Source organism: Thalassophryne amazonica, chromosome 21 (assembly GCF_902500255.1).
Source record: "Thalassophryne amazonica chromosome 21, fThaAma1.1, whole genome shotgun sequence".
NCBI classification, from domain to species: Eukaryota; Metazoa; Chordata; class Actinopteri; order Batrachoidiformes; family Batrachoididae; genus Thalassophryne; species Thalassophryne amazonica.
Window position 1 is genome coordinate 24,032,594 of NC_047123.1, and position 20,030 is coordinate 24,052,623.

Genomic DNA, 20,030 nt, shown 5'->3' on the forward strand with positions numbered 1-20,030 from the left:
CTGTCATGGGGCGAATGCATGTCGACAAACTCATTCACACCCACAGCCAATTTATAGTCACCAGTTAATCCTGAACTGCATGTCTTTGGGAGTGGGATGATGTCGGAGCACCCGGAGGGGAACCCACGCAAACACGGGGAGAAGGTGCAAACCCGGAGCCTTCTCCCTGTGAGGCAGCAGAGCGACCCTCTAAGCCGCCGTGCTGCCTGACAAAAGTCCTGTTGCTGTAAAGTTGGATGACTCCTGGTGAACTGTGAAGCTTCTTTGACAGATGTGATATTTTCACTGTAATTCAGCTTAATTCCATTCTAAAACTTGTTTGCTCATTTCACCTCTACTCCAAATGCAAGTACAGTTGTTGGTTGCGGGCGTTTTTTAAATTTTTTTTTTATACATATCTCACAAATGTCTTAAAGTGCTCTTTTGCCACTTCAGCTTTTTCTTTTTCTTGCGTTCATGCCATCGTGTGTGTGTGTGTGTGTGTGTGTGTGTGTGTGTGTGTGTGTGTGTGTGTGTGTGTGTGTGTGTGTGTGTGTGTGTGTGTGTGTGTGTGTGTGTGTGTGTGTGTGTGTGTGTGTATGAGCACTATGAACGTGGGTTTTGGATTCCGTCTCCAGTGCTTGGACCAAGTTGATTTCTCGGACGTTAAGCACTCGTGCTCCATGTCGCTGTTCAACATTGTTTATTAAAAAAAATAAATAAATAATCACATCTTTTAATGCACAGTTCCTCAAAACCTGTTTGGGCAATAAATCAGTATACAGGGAAGAGGTTTGGGATCGGTCACGGCTTATGTAACGTTTTCGCAGGGATAAACTTCTACGTGATGTATACATTCCACAGTTTGGCACCAAGAAAATCTGTGCACATTTATAACAAGTGATTTTGTTGAAACGAGCTGTAGCTTTTGCATGAGCTGAGATTGTTTCCACAAAAACAAATAAATGTTTTACTGTCAATTTGTTGTCTTTTTTGTATTTCTTTGATAATCTTTGAAAACTGAACTAGCAGCCACAAGGCTTTGGAATATTTGCATCTTTTGGTTTTATTGATTTGGCTGTTCTGCAGCGTGAAGAGGTACAACATACGTTACTGTTGGTGAGGAGTTCTCATCGCTATGAGTCAGTTTCTTGCACAGAAATCTGTTTTACGTATTTATTTATTTTTTTTTAACTGAATCTTGCAGTATCTGTGCTCGCTGAAGGTGTCAAACCCACGCTGTGCCTTTGAGACTCCAGTGTTTTTGTGATTTTATTGCAACAGCATTCAGGCTTCTAAACTGAAGTGCTGAAAGCAAAATTATAGTAAATGATGTCACTTAGTGATCATTGCTGGGACCGTTTTCACTGCTATACTGGAGGTTATGTTCATTGTGAAAATAATGAATTTTATCACAAAGTACAAAAATTGGGTAAGGGGTCATCAGCCGTGTGACTGACCCCGTTTATATGCACATAAAAATCTGTTTGCCATCTGATTATTGGCCATTACCTGATTATTAATTGGTCATGTAAACGGTTAAATCTGATAGTCAGATAAAGCTTATGATAAATGGGATTAACACACCTAGATTTCTCCCAAATAGTCGGATTTCTTCAGTACATTAATCAGATTTATTTCTTTTACATCTGTGCATGTGTAATAGCAGTTGCTGCTCAGATTCCTTGTTATAGGTTAGTAATACACATTATCATACCGTTGGAGTTGGGCTCATTTTACTAGAGTTATGGCCCTCGATTAACAAATATAGACTTGTTTATTTCATGAGTGGGTGCGTTCACTCTGAAATCCTCAAATGTTTTTGAGAAATTTTGGGAAACTTGGTACAATTCCTTGTTATCGGTTGGTAATACGCATATACCATTGGAGCTGGGCCCATTTTACTAGAGTTATGACCCTCGATTAACAAATATAGATTTGTTAGTTTCATGAGTGGGTGCGTTCACTCTGAAATCCTCACATTTTTTTGGAGAAATTTTGGGGAACTTGGTACAATGCCTTGTTATTGGTTGGTAATACACATATTATCATACTGTTGGAGTTGGGCCCATTTTGCTAGAGTTATGGCCCTCGATTAACCAATCTAGACTTGTTAGTTTCATGAGTGGGTGCGTTCACTCTGAAATCCTCTTGCATTTATAGGAGAAATGAGGCGTGTCATTGAAGTGACAGTTTTTCTCAGTACTAAAGGTACATTATCACCTCGGTTGCACCTTTCGGCTGCTTTGGCTTTTATCGGTATTGAATGAAAACTCTTCTCCAGAGAAAGATAGCTCTGAAACATTAATCGAACGTGTTATATGGCCTCACCGATCACAGCTGTTGCCATTTAATTTCAGCCTGATTGTCAGAATGTTGGCAGCATTTTGATTTCCATACATTGTAGCAGCGGTAGCCTTGGTGACCACCAGACAAAGGCTTTAGAAAGAAAAGAAACCCACATACACATTTGAAGCTATGTGTGAATTCAAAACCAGTGAGGTGCCAAAATTCTTTCCTTTGAAGGTCTAGAAATAAACCGCATGGGAACTTTGGACCAAAAGTATGTGAATTACATGTACACAATTATAAGTAAATGTTAGATTTTCCTTCTTATATTAAATTAACAAGCTTACAATAAAATATCAAAATACTAGATACATTACTGTATAATGTGCAGAATGGTAATTTTTTGTGGAGTGTAAGTTGTCATGGAAGTCCATTGCCAAGGATCCCCAGCAGTGTTGCCACAGTTACTTTGAAAAGTTACTTTTGTCCTATTTTGACGACATTTATTAAATCATATCCAGCAGATTTGGGTCTAGAATTGATTTCAAGATTATGTTGAGACTTTCAAGAGATTAAAAAGTAAACACAAATTGCATCAAGCAAAAATGATAAAGGGAATCAATGTAATAATGGATAACATCTGGTTAACACACTGCACTTTTCAGTGGAAAATCACCAGTTCAAATGCATGGAGAGGTTTTGGCTGGAAGAGCCTTTGTAGATACTTTATCACTCCAGCACAAAGTTCACACTACTCTGGTTCTTCTAATTGTTGGAGAAATTGTGGTGCACAAGGAGTAAAATTGCCATTTGTTTTGGTCATGCCCATCATAATTTTTTTGGGAATTTGGTTCAAATTGAATTGAAAGCAATGTTAAATTTTCAATGAATTTTCTATATTCTGTAGACAGATAAAGACAGAGTTTAGCAGCGCAAAAAAATTATTACTAGGAAATGGTTGAAGTCTTCATCTTCAAACCTGGATGACAGGCACAATCTTGTGTATTCAATATTTGTCATGGAACGCATTACATTTCATAAGAGACTTCAAATGGACAAGTTTGACAGAATCTGGGAGAAATGGAGAACATATTTTGCCTCGACGGCTGGAATTTGTATAATCCTCTGTATTACTGGTAAAAGTAACAGTAAACTGTATTATGTACACTTCTTGTTCTTAATTCTTTTTGGGGGGTTTTTTCATATGCATAGTGTAAAATTTTGATAAAATTAAAAAAAAGTTACTTTTTTTTTTTAGTTTATACAGTTAACAACAGCGACATGTAACTAATAAGTAATGTAACTAATAAGGTAAAAAAATTAGTTTGGGGATCTTTTATATCAAAACATATTTTACTTCAAAACGAAATATGACCCCTTTAACACTTTGTCATACACTTCACTGTGGCTCCCAGAGCAATTTGATTTCAGTCTGTCTTCAGAGCACAGCTGCAGTCAAGCCAGACAAAGAAAGGAAATGGAGTATTTACCTTCAAAATAAAAGCATGCTCCATCTCTGAAACGCTTTAAACTTGTTAAAATTGTGTACAGGCACCACTGCAATTTCTCGAGGTTTTTTTTGTGTGTGTGTTTTAAACATACTGTAAATACATTTTATGGATTTCAAAAATATTTTCTGAGTTACCTTTTTTCCACTGAGAATTCTAGAGAATGCCAACCAACATTGCTGTTGCTCATCAGCCAAGATCTTTCCCGACTGACCAGAATTAATGGTTGAAAATGGGTGTAAATTCTTAATCTCCCACTTCCCTCCCTTATGTCTGATTTTAAATAAAATTCTGCCGACTTTTTCATGACAAAATGATAAATATTCAGTTAGAAGTGGCACGGAAAAGATGGAATCTGAATAAGACCAAAAATATTAATGTAGCAGATCATCTTTGAGCACCAAAGTTAGAATTATTAATTGATTGTCTTAAATTTGTTTTTAATCGTAGGCTGCAGGTGAATTTGCATGATTTACCACCAACATAGTTATGGATAAGTGTTGTTTAAAATGTTGAGCTGATTTTAAAAGAAAAATATGTAAATTAAAAAAGAACACATGACACGTTTGGAGAACTCGGCAATCTTAAAATATGTTTTCAGTAACAATGTGATTTTATTTAAAAAAAATTTTCCCTAATCATTTAAAATTGTGCTTTTGTAGTTAAAACGTCACATACAAATACTGTTTTCATTTGGCAAAATTGTAGTGTCATTTTCTGAATACACTGGAGTCCCACACCTGTTACAAAAGAATTGGAGCTTTGTAGATATTTATTTTGACAACTCTTCCAGGAAGTTGTGATTTATTTCGCTTGACTTGACAATGACAGACTGTATATAACCTTTTTTTTTTTTTGCTTTGGTTCTGTTTTAGCAGTGATCTGTCAGAGGAGCTTGGACTAGAAAACCTGGACTATCACAGTTTGTTTCTCTTCTGTTTGTTAGATTTACTTTGTTTTAATTCAAATTGCTGTCCAAATGTCTGCTGACTGATGAGAAACAGGGTGAGTCATGAACTGAATCTTCACCATAACTACTTGCGGCTTGTGAAAGTCAACCACACATTAATGCACTTAAGAGTTTCAGATATGCATTTGTACAATGTTGTGTTTTTGTAAATGTGTTCATCAGCAATAGATATTAGATTACAAGAGGAAGATGACATCTCTAATCCTGTCATGTTTTATAGAGAAGGCTGTTTTAAAAATTGACTATGAACGTAGCAGAAAACGTGTTAATATTTTAAAGTATTTACTTTGCCACCCCTCTAAATTCATAACCGTACACGTTGTGATCCAGTTATTGTTGTTTCATGGAGAAAAGACTTGCGAAGTTGTAAGCATCCAATGTGGGAACTTCCCACTACTATCTAGGGTCCACTAGTCTTACTATTAAGGAGAGCATGTTGAAGTCGTATTTACATTTACAGTAGGCTACGTATGCACTAAAGTAGGTTAAGTAAAGTTACAAAAGTGTGGCAATTAAAAATACCCATTTAATTATGGCGACTTACCATTATTTATAGACAACAGTACAAGTAAAGGTGATTAATGGTGTTTGTCAACAGAATCATAGGTTTTATTTTTGTAAATTGAACAAAACTGGATCTGGTTTGTTAGCCATTTGAAATGGACATTTATTTGTGAACTTTAAAATCAGTTTTGGGTTGTAATATACACTATTAGATAATATAAAGTGGATCATCCCCATATTTTCCTAGAGAAGAATAAAATACTTTCAAATAGCTAATAAACCAGATCCAGTTTTGTTCAATTTACAAAAATCAGACAGATGATTCTGTTGACATTCGCCATTAATCACCATGAATTGTACTGTTGTCTATAAATCTGTTAAATTAAAAATCAGCAAATAATGGTAATTCGCCATAATTAAATGGGTTTTTAACATTGTCACACTTTTGTAACATTACTTAACCTACTTTAGTGCAACATATAGTAGTGTTCAGAATAACAGTAGTGCTAGGTGACTAAAAAGATCTTGGTTCCAAACCAACAAAATTAATCCCTCGCAGATGTGAAGAAATCATGAAAAACTGTGGTTATACAATTAAATACTAGTTTAGTGATTCACAGGATTGCTAAAAAAGCAGTTTGAACATAAAAGTTTTGAATTTGTAGCGTCAACAGCAGATTCTATTATTGTGAACACCCCCTTTTTTTTTTTTTTTTTTTTTTTTTTTTTTTTAAACTAATAGCCCAATTTCATAGCCTTAAGAGTGTGCATATCATGAATGCTTGGTCTTGTTGGATTTGTGAGAATCTACTGGTACCTTGTTTCCCATGTAACAATAAGAAATATACTCAAAACCTGGATTCATCTTTTTAGTCACACAGCACTACTATTATTCTGAACACTACTGTATAGTCTACCATAAATGTAAAAAGAACTTCAGCAGGCTCTCTTTAATACTGGGACATATCACCCTAGGACTAGCGGAAAGTTCCCAAAAACATAAGCTAGCACTGGCTCTCTTACTTAGCATGACCTCTGTATGTTTTTAATCATCAGTTTCAATTACTTTACTTATGTTTCACGTCAAATTAATGCAACAGTTTATTTAAGAGAACTTTGTTTGCCCAGGGTAGAATTTTATAAAAATTAGCTGATGTGGCATTGCTAGTATGAGAGCTGCTGCTGCTGCTGTTGACATCTTGGCGAGTAGACCATGGTAGCTAGCTACCACACGGTTAGCCTTGTGAATATAGGTTTTTGTAACTTCCATCAAGCTTGGTGGATAAACTCAGTGGGCTGTCCTCTCGCTACAATGTTCCTGTCAGAGTCATAGGTCTAAGTCTGAAGTCAAAAACGACATCACAGTTATAGTCTAAAATACATTAACATATTTCAGGAACTACATGAGATATTAAAACATGGTTTTCTGTTTAGACTTCTGCTTTGTTGGAGCTAACAAATGACCTCTGATGTCAATGAGGTACCCCCAATTATCTCGATGCTTTGTTACTACAGAGTTTTTATGAACAATCCTGTATTAACATATCTGCCTTCACCTTTGCTGACCTTCACAGAAGAATTCACACTGAAATGGCATCAACGGACAACGGGACATGGCCTCGTCATTCCTACATCCCCCATTATCTCCTCAGTGATGACCCTTTCACCTCCAAACTGTCGAGGGAGGCCGACATTGTTGCAGGTTGTTACATCGGTGTCATAGGTCAGTCATTTATTCTGAAAAGTGTTTTATTTTCCTTTTTTTTTTTACAAATGTTTCAAGATGTGTCAATCAAAATGAAACAAGACTGTTCTTGGGCGCAGTGTATTTCATCATAACAAACAAACAAACAAAATATATAGAAGTGTTAAGCAGTTTGTGGCGTGTTATAAACAATTGTGGATCAGTTTCTGTTCCTTCATTGGTTTGTAGTTATTTTCTACTTTCTCACAACTTATTGGAAAATTATTGCATTCTTGGTTCAGTACATCACGAGTGCATCTAAATGAGAACTAGTGTAGTTCATTGTGGGTTTCCACACGTGTCTGTGTGTGTATAATTTGGCCTGTAATTGGGTTATTCAGCAAAGAGGGAATTATGTATCTCTCATCAGATACTCAACAGCTCGGTTATCAGGAAGTCATGGTGACCAGTTGATCTTTTGACTTCACTTTTCACTCTGGGTCGCCAGTGTGGACAGCGTATCTACCTGCATGTTAATTTGACACAAATTGCAGCAGACTCTGGTGGTGAAGAAAGAGCTGAGCTTCACGCTCTTACCCTCAACTATGGTCATGAACGTTGGGTAATCACCAAAAGAACAAGGTCGCGGATACAAGCTACAGAAATTGTTTTTCCATTGGGTTTACACTCGGGGACAGTGTTAGAAGCTCAAATATTCAAGAGGGACTCTGAGTAGAGCCGCTGCTCCTTCGCACTGAAAGGAGCCAGTTGAGGTGGTTCAGGCATCTGGAGAGGATGTCCCCTGGTCATCTCCCGTCCATGTCCAAGAGGGAGACCCAAGACACAGTGGAAGCATTATCTCTCTGAGTTTGCTTGGGAACACCTCAGAATCCCTCAAGAAGTGTTAGAGAACTTGGCTGAGGTTTGGGAAGTGTGGGATGAGCTGCTTAGTCTGCTACCACTGTGACCTTGATCTGGATAAACCACCGGAAATGAATGAATGATTGGAGATTATAACCTTCTGTTTTCAAAGCAATTGACAAATTGTTGACAATTTCTTTGAAGCCATGCATAAACGAACAGGGCCACGAGTTTGAACCAAATATTAATCATTTAATCAATATTAATATTTTGCTCTGTTGCATGTGTTCTACTGCACTGTGCGTTTAAGAAACAACAACAAGGAAGATAATTGATGCATGAAAGTGTTTGTTTTGGAAAATGGAATTTACTTCCAATTATTTAAAGTACTGCATCCAATTAAACCAAAGCTAATTAAAATGTTATTTTGTATAAATGAAAGGAAGAGAATGGAAAGGAGTGAAATACAACCTTAATAATTTAAAAAGAAAACTGTATTGAGATGCAGATTGGCCGGGTTGCCTGAGCAACAAGATGATTGAAAACCACAGATGGACTCTATGGAAGGATCTCAGGCTACAGCCCTTTAGCAGCCCTTACTGGTTGTTTGTTGCACCCACTTTTGGATAGGAATCAGTTGTGGAATTGCCTCATTATATTCTAAACTTGATGCAAAATTATTTGAGTCACTCATACTTGGTCCACAAGTATTTGGACAGCGACAGTTTTTGTCAGTTGCTGGTTTGGCCAGTTGTAAAGTTTCTGCTACATGCCCGATTGGTGTATTTTCTCAATTGCTTATCAATCAATTGTCCAATTACTTATGGCCTATGAAAACCTATGGTTATTAAAAAAAAAATTGGCTATGATGGTTAATGTGCAAATTGCTAAATACGTTAGTCCCTCCAGACAGCTAACCACAAACCAAACTGATACAGAGCAGATGTTGGCAAAAACAAGATATTTAATGTACAAATAATACAAAGTGAAATACAGTCAAGTGCGAAGGTCCATGGTGCCATCTGGTGGAGAGGGCTTCTTCTTACAGAGTGAGAAGAAAAGACAAAAGATGAGACTGCGAATAACAGAGAATTAGGTCCAGCAGCAACAGCATTAAACAGACAGTGGACCATGGGATGATCTGGACTTTGTTTGGCTGTGAGATATTTTAAATAAAGAAGGAATTTATGCAGCATCTTCCTTACCTGGCTGTCCTGGGCTTGAGCAGTGAAGAATGATGTCCGGAGTTCCCGAAGAGCACGATTCTTGCTGGAGCTTGGAAAACTTGTTATCCTGTCATGGAGCACGGGGACATGGATCACATTGGAAATAATTCAACAATCTGATGTGACATGAGTTCCTGGTAAATAGTGGCAGCGCTGATGAGTAACAGGTGTTCTCAGCTCCAACCACGACAGTCTGCTGTCAGGCAGAATCCTGACAAAATATGAAAGGCTACACTATAAATAGGGCTGTAACAGTGCATCACAAATCAAGATAATTAAATTGTAAAGTCTGTATCAAATTAGAAATTTTGCTCATGATACTATGAAAAGTCAGCATCCTCTTGCAAATGAATCATACAACATTTATAAATTATACACGCAGGAAATGGATAACATTAAAGATTATAATTTATACTTCATAATAACTGTTCTTTAAAGTTAAACATTCACCACAGATGACATTCTACATATCTGTTGGGAACAGATGTAATTATGTGTTATGTATCGAATTGTGGAGCTGATGTATTATTATACTCCTAACTATAAATACATTGTCATTGTTTAATTTCAAATCTGATGCAGTGACATACAGAGGAAAACAATAAATAAAATAAAAGTCACTATCCTTATTTCCCATTCACCCAGTGCCCAAAATGCCTCACCAGGCTTCTGTAATGTACAAATTGAGATACTACAACCCCTGGCAATAATTATGGAATCACCGGCCTCGGAGGATGTTCATTCAGTTGTTTAATTTTGTAGAAAAAAAGCAGATCACAGACATGACACAAAACTAAAGTCATTTCAAATGGCAACTTTCTGGCTTTAAGAAACACTATAAGAAATCAGGAAAAAAAATTGTGGCAGTCAGTAATGGTTACTTTTTTAGACAAAGCAGAGGGGAAAAAAATATGGAATCACTCAATTCTGAGGAAAAAATTATGGAATTACCCTGTAAATTTTCATCCCCAAAACTAACACCTGCATCAAATCAGATCTGCTCGTTAGTCTGCATCTAAAAAGGAGTGATCACACCTTGGAGAGCTGTTGCACCAAGTGGACTGACATGAATCATGGCTCCAACACGAGAGATGTCAATTGAAACAAAGGAGAGGATTATCAAACTCTTAAAAGAGTAAATCATCACGCAATGTTGCGAAAGATGTTGGTTGTTCACAGTCAGTTGTGTCTAAATTCTGGACCAAATACAAACAACATGGGAAGGTTATTAAAGGCAAACATACTGGTAGACCAAGGAAGACATCAAAGCATCAAGACAGAAAACTTAAAGCAATATGTCTCAAAAATCAAAAATACACAACAAAACAAATGAACGAATGGGAGGAAACTGGAGTCAACGTCTGTGACCGAACTGTAAGAAACCGCCTAAAGGAAATTGGATTTACATACAGAAAAGCTAAACGAAAGCCATCATTAACACCTAAACAGAAAAAAAACAAGGTTACAATGGGCTAAGGAAAAGCAATCGTGGACTGTGGATGACTCGATGAAAGTCATATTCAGTGATGAATCTCAAATCTGCATTGGGCAAGGTGATGATGCTGGAACTTTTGTTTGGTGCCGTTCCAATGAGATTTATAAAGATGACTGCCTGAAGAGAACATGTAAATTTCCAGTCATTGATGATATGGGGCTGCATGTCAGGTAAAGGCACTGGGGAGATGGCTGTCATTACATCATCAATAAATGCACAAGATTACGTTGATATTTTGGACACTTTTCTTATCCCATCAATTGAAAGGATGTTTGGGGATGATGAAATCATTTTTCAAGATGATAATGCATCTTGCCATAGAGCAAAAACTGTGAAAACATTCCTTGCAAAAAGACACATAGGGTCAATGTCAAATAGTCCGGATCTTAATCCAGTTGAAAATCTTTGGAAGTTGAAGAAAATGGTCCATGACAAGGCTCCAACCTGCAAAGCTGATCTGGCAACAGCAATCAAAGAAAGTTGGAGCCAGATTGAAGAAGAGTACTGTTTGTCACTCATTAAGTCCATGCCTCAGAGACTGCAAGCTGTTATAAAAGCCAGAGGTGGTGCAACAAAATACTAGTGATGTGTTGGAGCATTCTTTTGTTTTTCATGATTCCAGAATTTTTTCCTCAGAATTGAGTGATTCCATATTTTTTTCCCTCCGTTTGGTCTAAAAAAGTAACCATTACTGAATGCCACAATTTTTTTCCTGATTTCTTATAGTGTTTCTTAAAGCCAGAAAGTTGCCATTTGAAATGACTTTAGTTTTGTGTCATGTCTGTGATCTGCTTTTTTTCTACAAAATTAAATAACTGAATGAACATCCTCCGAGGCCAGTGATTCCATAATTTTTGCCAGGGGTATAGGCAGTTTTTCCAAGTTTTGTTGTTCTTGTTTAACAGGTATCCTGTCTGCAGTAGGGAATGGCTTTGTCATTTATGTGGGCAGCAGACAAAAGACCAAGTTGAAGCCACCAGAGCTGATGACTCTTAATTTAGCCATTTTTGACTTTGGCATTTCAGGTAAATATACCAACAAACTTGTGTAAAATGTATCTTTCGTAAGCATGAAACATTTGTATGCAAACAGTGGCTGTGATTACAAAAAGGTTTTTAAGATTCAGCTTTTCTCAGCTTGTGTCTGGCATCTTATAAATATCTATCATCAGCATATAAGGTGTATCACGCAAGACCGATTATTTCAATGAACAGGTGGTTGTTGTTTCTACACAAATAAACAATACATATACAAAACCCTCAACAAAAAATGTGAGCTGCAGAATAGCAATACATAATCTGTAGTGTTTACAATCCCAGGCCACTTTATTAGATACACCTGTTCAATTGCTTGTTAACACAAATAGCTAATCAGACAGTCACATGGCAGCAACTCAGTGCATTCAGGCATCAACACACGCTGAAGATGACTTGTTGAAGTTCAAACTGAGCATCAGAATGGAGAAGAAAGGGGATTTAAGTGACTTTGAACGTGACATGGTTTTTGGTGCCAGACGGGCTGGTCTGAGTATTTCAGGTCAGGAATGTTTCCAACACCTTGATGAATCTAATGCGCATCTGGAAAGTATTCACAGCACTTCACTTTTCCCACATTTTGTTATGTTACACCTTTATTCCAAAATGGAGTAAATTCATTTTTTTTTCCCCTCAAAATTCTACTCACAACACCCCATAATGATGAGTTTTTGCAAATGTAGTCAAACAAACAAACACAAAAACTAAGAACTCACATGTACCTAAGTATTCACACCATTTGCTCAATACTTTATTGATGCACCTTTGGCAGCAATTACAGCCTGAAGTCTACCAAGAAGTTTTGCCCATTCCTCTTTGCAGCACCTGTCAAGCTCCATCAGGTTGGATGGGGAGTGTTGGTGCACAGCCATTTTCAGATCTCTCCAGAGATGTTCAGTCAGATTCAGGTCTGGGCTCTGGGTGGGCCACTCAAGGATATTCACAGAGTTGTCCTGAAGCCACTACTTTGATATCTTGGCTGTGTGCTTAGGGTCATTGTCCTACTGAAAGATGAACTGTTGCCCCAATCTGAGGTCAAGAGCGCTCTGGAGCAGGTTTTCATCCAGGATGTCTCTGTACATTGTTGCATTCATCTTTCCCTCAATCCTGACTAGTCTCCCAGTTCCTGCTGCTGAAAAACATCCCCACATCATGATGGTGCCATCGCCATGCTTCACTGTAGGGATGGTGCCTTAGGTTTCCTCTAAACATGACACCTGGCATTCATGCCAAAGAGTTCAATCTTTGTCTCATCAGACCAGAAGGTTTTGTCACTCATGGTCTAAGGGTCCTTAAGGTGTCTTTTGGCAAACTCCAGGTGGGCTCTCATGGGCCTTTTATTAAGGAGTGGCTTCTGTCTGGCCACTCTACCATACAGGCCTGATTGGTAGATTTCTGCAGAGATGGTTGTCCTTCTGGAAGGTTCTCCTCTCTCCACAGAGGAATGCTGGAGCTCTGTCAGAGTGACCATCGGGTTCTTGGTCACCTCCCTGACTAAGGCCCTTCTCCCCGATCGCTCAGTTTAGACGGGTGGCCAGCTCTAGGAAGAGTCCTGGTGAATCTGAACTTCTTCCATTTACAGATGATGGAGGCCACTGTGCTCATTGGGACCTTCAAAGAAGCAGAAATGTTTCTGTATCCTTCTCCAGATTTGTGCCTCGAGACAACCCTGTCTGAGGTCTACAGATAGCTCCTTTGACTTCATGCTTGGTTTGAGCTCTGACATACAGTACGCTGCCAACTGTGGGACCTTATATGTAGACAGGTGTGTGTCTTTCCAAATCATATCCAATCAACTAAATTTACTCCAGGTGGACTCTAATTAAGCTGTAGAAACATCTCAAGGATGATCAGTGGAAACAGGAGGTACCTGAGCTCAATTTTAAGCTTTGTGGTAAAGTCTGTGAATACTTATGTACATGTGATTTCTTACTTTTTGAAAAAAATTAATTTGCAGAAACCTCAAAAAAAGGTTTTCACAGTGTCATTATGAGGTATTGTGTGTAGAATTTTGAGGGGGCAAAATTAATTTCATCCTTTTTGGAATAAGGCTGTAACATAACAAAATGTGGAAAAAGTGAAGCGCTGTGAATACTTTCCGGATGCACCGTATGGTCTGAAGAACTAAGGGGGTCCTACCTGGTACCCTTCCTTTTTGTGTTCTTTTCTAGTTGTCTTGTTAAATGTATTCAATACAAGAAATGAATAATATACCCCCCCAAAAAAAACAAAAAACTGTGGATACTTTGTGTGACTTTGCTGTAATATTTAACCTGCTTTATGACCTATGACTGTATATTTACACTACATTTATATATTTTATGCCATAACTATTCATTACAAGCAGTATTACACTACACGTATATACTTTATCTTTAATTAATGTGCGGTAGACATCACCATATTATACAAATATAATGCAATAATTTCTTTTTAGTTTCAATAATTTTTTTTAGAATTTGCATTATAATTCAGTTTAATAGAATTTATTAAAACAACAACAAATCACAACATAATGTACCCCAAGTTGCTGCACAGCAAGTGCAATGATTACAAGTTGAGTAAAAATTCCTTTTCTTGGTGAAGGTGAAGATTTTGTTTCAGTCTCTGAATCAAACCCGCCCTGGGTTGTTGTTGTTATTATAAATGCTGTAATCCTCACAAATCATCCTCCTGCTGAAATGTTTGTCGGGCAAACAGGACACAATGAGGTTTTCCTACATTAAAAAAACACAAAATGAACAAAAAATGTTCCACAAATAATTTAAAACAGTAGTTTGTGATTTCACAAAGATGGCATGGTCTTTTAAAGTGGATCATGCAGTAATGAAAAATGCAACAATTTTGTAACACAGAATACAGTTTCAATAAAGCAGCAGATTAAGAGGTCACATAACATAAATAATATTAAGAACCCTGATCTCCATTATTGAAATGAGATTTTTGCACTGAGGTTCATGTCTGCTGCGTGAGCATTCGGTCTGTATGTGTAACCACAACACTTTGCTTATCTTCAAAAATATTTTTTCTTAAATTGTCGGTGGGTACAAAGCACAATGCTATCACTAATATTTGTTTTTCACTTTCAAAATTACATTACTTTTAGGTGATTGGAGATTTTTCTAAAAAAGAAAAAAAAAAAGAAAAAACTGGGTTGTGTTTAATCAGACTTTGTCATCATTTTATTATTTATTGGTCATCCACAAGTGTCTTTGTGATGTCATACACTGGGCGCTACTTGTCTCTGTTCACTTCCATCAGTGCTTTTATTTTGATGGCCGTAGTCTGTTTCTGTGGCATTGTTCCAGTTCACGTGCACTCTGGTTTTGAGTTACATGCACGCTCATTTCCGCTTTGATTGTTTCATGCACTGTTTAGTCTTACCATACTGGTCTCACATTTGCTTCCATGTTTGTGTTCCTATCCAAACCTTATTGTCATTATTGACTTCTCTGAGTTTGCCTGCTGTCATATGGATTGTGTGCCTGTTAATATATATATATATATATATATATATATTAAATGTGCAAATATATATATTAAAGTAAATGTCAAGTGCCTAATAGATGTTGGTAATGCACATATACAGTATACAACAGAATAAAAATAGCTGTTATATAAAAATTACAAATCTGTTTTTAACACAAGACAAATACAAATTTGGAAAATTCCAACATACTGTATTGTAACACTCAGGTAAGGACTCTTAGGTACTTGACGCAGTACTTTCATTTGTTCTCTTAATGTTATATTTTGACTCTTTCCTGTGTGGCACTCCCCCCCCATGGCCTATCCTTTCTCCCCCACCTCCATCATTCCTGCCTCGTCCTTTTAGTGGGTGGAAAACCCTTTTTTCTTGTGTCTAGTTTCTGCCACCGCTGGGTGTTTGGCTGGTATGGCTGCCGCTACTACGGCTGGGCGGGCTTCTTCTTTGGCTGTGGGAGTCTCATCACGATGACTTTGGTCAGCCTGGACCGCTACCTCAAGATCTGTCACCTCAAATACGGTACGCTGCAATTTAGCATTTCCAGATTTCAAGTAAATTTTGTGAACATCTGTTTGGAACCAACCCAGTCTGCCAACTTGAAGAATGGGCGACTTAACCTAGAGTCACATTCGGTGTGGCGCATACAGAGTCTCAGCCAGATTAACCCCAACTTCAATAAAATGAGGCATGAATGATCTTTGTCGCAATGTTGATTTGTTGGGGGGGCGATCCTTGATGCCACCATAGATCCAAATCCACTCTACAAATGAATGTTCTATCTTGGCCCAACTCTTCCCCCATTCAGTCAAAGCCAGTCCATAACTTGTTGAATAACACAAATGACAAATTAGAGTGCAACCCACCCTGATTATAATGGAGTGGTTTATATTTTGGGCCTTCCGTTGTTGTTTGAACACCAGATTCCTCTCTTGAGAAGCCACTGCTTTACCAGGTCAGCCACTAGCCAAGCTGGTAGAAACACATTTCAATCTGGATTTCACCCGGATACACTCATCATATCTTTGTGATATCATAAGACAAGAACGGCAACAAAAGAGATAAAAGAAAAACGTTTCTCTCAATGTTGACATTCCAACTGCATCCGAACCAGAATTTAACTGATGGAGTCATGGTCCATGCCCATTCCTCCACTGTTTCATGAAACCTGGTTTATTAGTTTTGGAATAATCATAGTGATCAATAGAATTCAAATTGTAAACATTTTTTCATTTCACTCATTTCTTTGTGATGTCATATAGGGTGACGATGCTAAACAATTTTTTTTTAAACTCAAAACCAATATCACGTTGTTGCAAGTGAAACGTGTCCTGGATCTGACCTTGGATCTGATTTTTCTGTGAAAATCGGTTCATTAGTTTTCCTGGAATTAGTCTGGTAGGCGGACTCTACCCCACAAATCAACACATAAATATCCAGTTACTTACTTTATGGCTAAGTTTATTTAGTTTTGTCACTTATTTGTCTTTCTAATTGTGTTTCAGGCTTGTGGCTGAAGCGGCATCATGTCTTCCTGTGTCTGGCCTTTGTGTGGATATACGCGGCCTTCTGGGCCACCATGCCCCTGATCGGCTGGGGTAACTACGCCCCAGAACCCTTTGGGACTTCCTGCACCCTGGATTGGTGGCTGGCACAGGCATCTGTGTCTGGTCAGAGTTTTGTCATGTCCATCCTCTTCTTCTGCCTCATTCTTCCTGCTGGTATCATCATCTTCTCTTACGTCATGATCATCTGCAAGGTCAAGTCGTCTGCACAGGAGATCTCGCACTTTGATGCCCGTGCCCAGAACAGACAAGCCCTGGAGTTTAAACTCACAAAGGTGGGTATAGGGTGGAAGGGAAACTGTTAGAGGTCAAAGAAGGAAAATATATTTTTCCAACTTGCTCCTTCAAACAGAGTGAAGTTGTACTTTGTCTGCCCTCAGGTGGCCATGCTGATCTGCACAGGCTTCTTGCTAGCCTGGACGCCTTATGCCTTGGTGTCAGTGGTGTCGGCTTTTGGCAAGCCAGACTCAGTGCCCATCCCTGTTTCCGTAGTTCCCACTTTATTGGCCAAGTCTTCTGCGATGTACAATCCTATCATCTACCAGCTCATTAACCTTAAAAGTCCCTGTAGAAAACCAGGCAGTTCAGAAGTCTTCAAGAAACACAAAAAACATAGAAAGTCAAGGTATCGTATTATCACTTTTATTATAAAGGAGTCATAGTATACAGTTTTTGAGTAAGTCATAGATGTTATCAGGTGTTCCTCCTCCACCTGAGGAGGAACAAAAACTTTCTACCCAGGTTAGAAGTAAAATAAATAAATAAATAAACTCAACATGATGTCTAAGGAATTTCATGTTTTCTACGGAAAGGTGGGGAAAAAAGCCTATATCAAAAAGGATCCAAGGCCTTGAATCCGTGGTTCAATAAAAAAAAAAGTGACACTGCACATTAATGTGAATTCTCAAGAACATCTGACAAATCTAAATGTTTCATTGGGATTTTTACTTGAAAGTGTTTGTTTTTAACCATATTGCTGTATTTTCACATAAACAAAAAAAAGATTTTGAATATTCAAGGGGTTATATTGTGCACAATCGTTCATCCACTGCCACGAAGTGAAGCGATGCAGCTCTTTTATTTAAAAAAATAAAATAAAAATGCTCTGGGTTTTTTGGTCTGCCTAATTTATGACAATGTATTCTCAGAGAATGCAGTATTTGAGTTTCTATCTCATACATTTTTGTTTCTTGTATATTTTTCATTTTAATCTCAGAAAATGAGTTTCTCCCTTGTAAATTTACAGTTTTCCTCTCGGAAATTATGCGTTTTCCCCTCCCTCAGAGTATTACTCTCGTTCCCCAACTGTATTTAATTTTTTTTTTAATACTTACAGTAATCCAAATATTCTGCTGTAAGGACAAATCTGTGATGTGTAGAGCTGCAACAACTTACAGTGTCAAAAAGTTTATCAGCTGCAGAAAAAGATATGGAAAAGAGTTGTGCTGAGTTGACATGACAGGTGAACACCTGAGAACAGCATTGTGGTTTCATACCAAGAAAGATGTGCTGTTTACTTTTCGGATATTGAAGCAGATGTATACAGAATGGCAGAAGTGTGTTTGTGTATTTAGCGAGCGTTCCCAATAGGGTGCAGAGAGGAGAGTTGCAGTATTGTGTGAGAAAGTTTGAAGTGGCAGGTAAGTATGTGAGGGTGGTGCAGGATATGCATGAGGACAGTGTGACAGCTGGGAGGTGTGTTGTTGGAGTGACAGGTTCAAGGTGGAGGTTGGAATGCATCAAGGATCAGTTCTGAGCCCATTTTTGTTTGAAATGGTGATTGGGGTGGGGAGTGGAGGGGCGTGGGGGACGCTGTTGACGAACCAGACAGGAGTCTTCATGGTTTGTCTTCAGAAGTCAAGAGAGGAGTCTTCATTTGCAGATCTGTAGTGAGAGTAGCATGCAAATTGAGGCGAGAATGAGAATGAAAGTCAGTAGAAGCAAGATGGCGTATATGTGCATAAGTGAAAGAGCGAAAGAAAATGCGACTGGCAGGTGCATTGGCTAGTTTCTTGAAAATCCAGCAATAAAATGACAAATTTCAGTCCAAAATGTGGTCATTTGCAAACACCTTGCAAGTTGCGAGACTGAATTGCCTGCGGATTCTACACTGTATATTTTACATGCATTCTGCTTTGCTAATATCAGAAACTAGCTTTTAACTTTAACTTGCATAAGCATTACTCTGTCGAGAAATTCCGACACATCTGACGCCGTTTGTAATTTCCTGCAGGTTCTGCACCGTCTGTGACTCCTTAGAGGGTCCACAACCAGGCACAGAAGCGTGCATGAAGATGCAGGAGATGCATACAACCATGTGATCCCCGCCTACCGCGCCTCACTGGACAAGTCTCCTCTGCTTTCTTTGTTTCCTTCTGTTGCAGTTTGATGGAGGAAGGACCTCTGCTGGGCGCCCTTCTACCTTTAGAGAACGTATTCACCTTCGGCTGCTCTAAAAATAGTTGCGCTTATGCTGATGACATTAAACATGTTTTTAGCGTCGCGGTATGATGCTGCCATCTGTCTGAAGACGCGTAGATCAATAAGGACGTGCAGTAAGTACTGAAATATGAAGGAAGTATTGTTTTTGCATGCACTACTGAAGCCATACTCGTACGAGCATAAATACACACACTAATAAAACCACATCGATGGACATCTATGTGTACACAAGGTGTGACGTGTGTGTGTGTGAGTGAGGACAGACATGTTTGTCAAAGGTTGGATGCGTTGTTCAAACTAAGAGATGTGTAATATATGTGCAGTCTGCGCACGCTTATGACACCAAAGGTGAAAATGGATACTCATGAAGGATGAGTTTCTAATAAACTATTTGAAATATGGAGGCAGTCAGGTCAGACCAGGTCTGGAAGCATATGCCACCCAGACAGATAACAGGATCATCCACACCGACTAAAGTAGCCACTGTCTGCTGCAGTCAGTTAAAACGTGGGCCTTTTTGCATATGGTGAGGCATCTACATGCTGGCTCATGCCCAGAGAAATGGTACATGGCTGATGTTCCCTCACAATGCAAGTAGTACACCTCAAAGTCTCACGAAGTTTCCAGGCGTTCCCAAGGATTCTTCACGAAGACCTGTAGAGATCTAGCAGCAAACACACCCAGTCAGTGCATTAGGTCACTGGTTAATGTCTGAGTCTCAACAACCATCCAGTAAGACAGGAAGCACCAGAATCCTAAAGATTTAGACCTTTGTTCGGCTGCAAGGACATAGGTGTCCAGCAACCTCATGGCTACATAAGTTCTTCCCAGATGTCACTTAGTTTCAAAAGCTGAGCTCCCAAAGACATGAATGTCACCACTGAGATAAGTGAATCTTTCAGCAAGTTGGACGCTTTCAATAAAAACGGATGGCCAAGTCCAGGAAGCCAGTGAAACCCTGGATCTTAGTTTTAGTCCAGGACAGAGAT

The 20,030-nt window shown here is 38.4% G+C and overlaps 1 protein-coding gene across 1 annotated transcript; it reads left to right on the forward strand.

Annotated features, from left to right (window-relative positions):
* Positions 1-4,659: 4,659 nt before the first annotated feature.
* On the forward strand, positions 4,660-19,421 carry opn5 (opsin 5). Its single transcript, XM_034162700.1, has 7 exons — positions 4,660-4,781; positions 6,825-6,973; positions 11,422-11,541; positions 15,386-15,556; positions 16,540-16,874; positions 16,980-17,224; positions 18,833-19,421. Exons 2-7 carry the CDS (start codon positions 6,841-6,843, stop codon positions 18,918-18,920), a joined length of 1,092 nt encoding a protein of 363 aa, XP_034018591.1. The 5' UTR covers positions 4,660-4,781; positions 6,825-6,840; the 3' UTR covers positions 18,921-19,421.
* The last annotated feature ends 609 nt before the right edge of the window (positions 19,422-20,030 follow it).

What these genes read in the sequence shown, in the direction of transcription:
- opn5 (XM_034162700.1), top strand. Translation starts at nt 6,841, where the DNA reads ATGGCATCAACGGACAACGGGACATGGCCTCGTCATTCCTACATCCCC. An exon ending in TTGTTACATCGGTGTCATAG is followed by an intron (nt 6,974 to 11,421) that starts GTCAGTCATTTA and finishes CTTGTTTAACAG; the next exon opens with GTATCCTGTCTGCAGTAGGG. An exon ending in TTTTGACTTTGGCATTTCAG is followed by an intron (nt 11,542 to 15,385) that starts GTAAATATACCA and finishes TCGTCCTTTTAG; the next exon opens with TGGGTGGAAAACCCTTTTTT.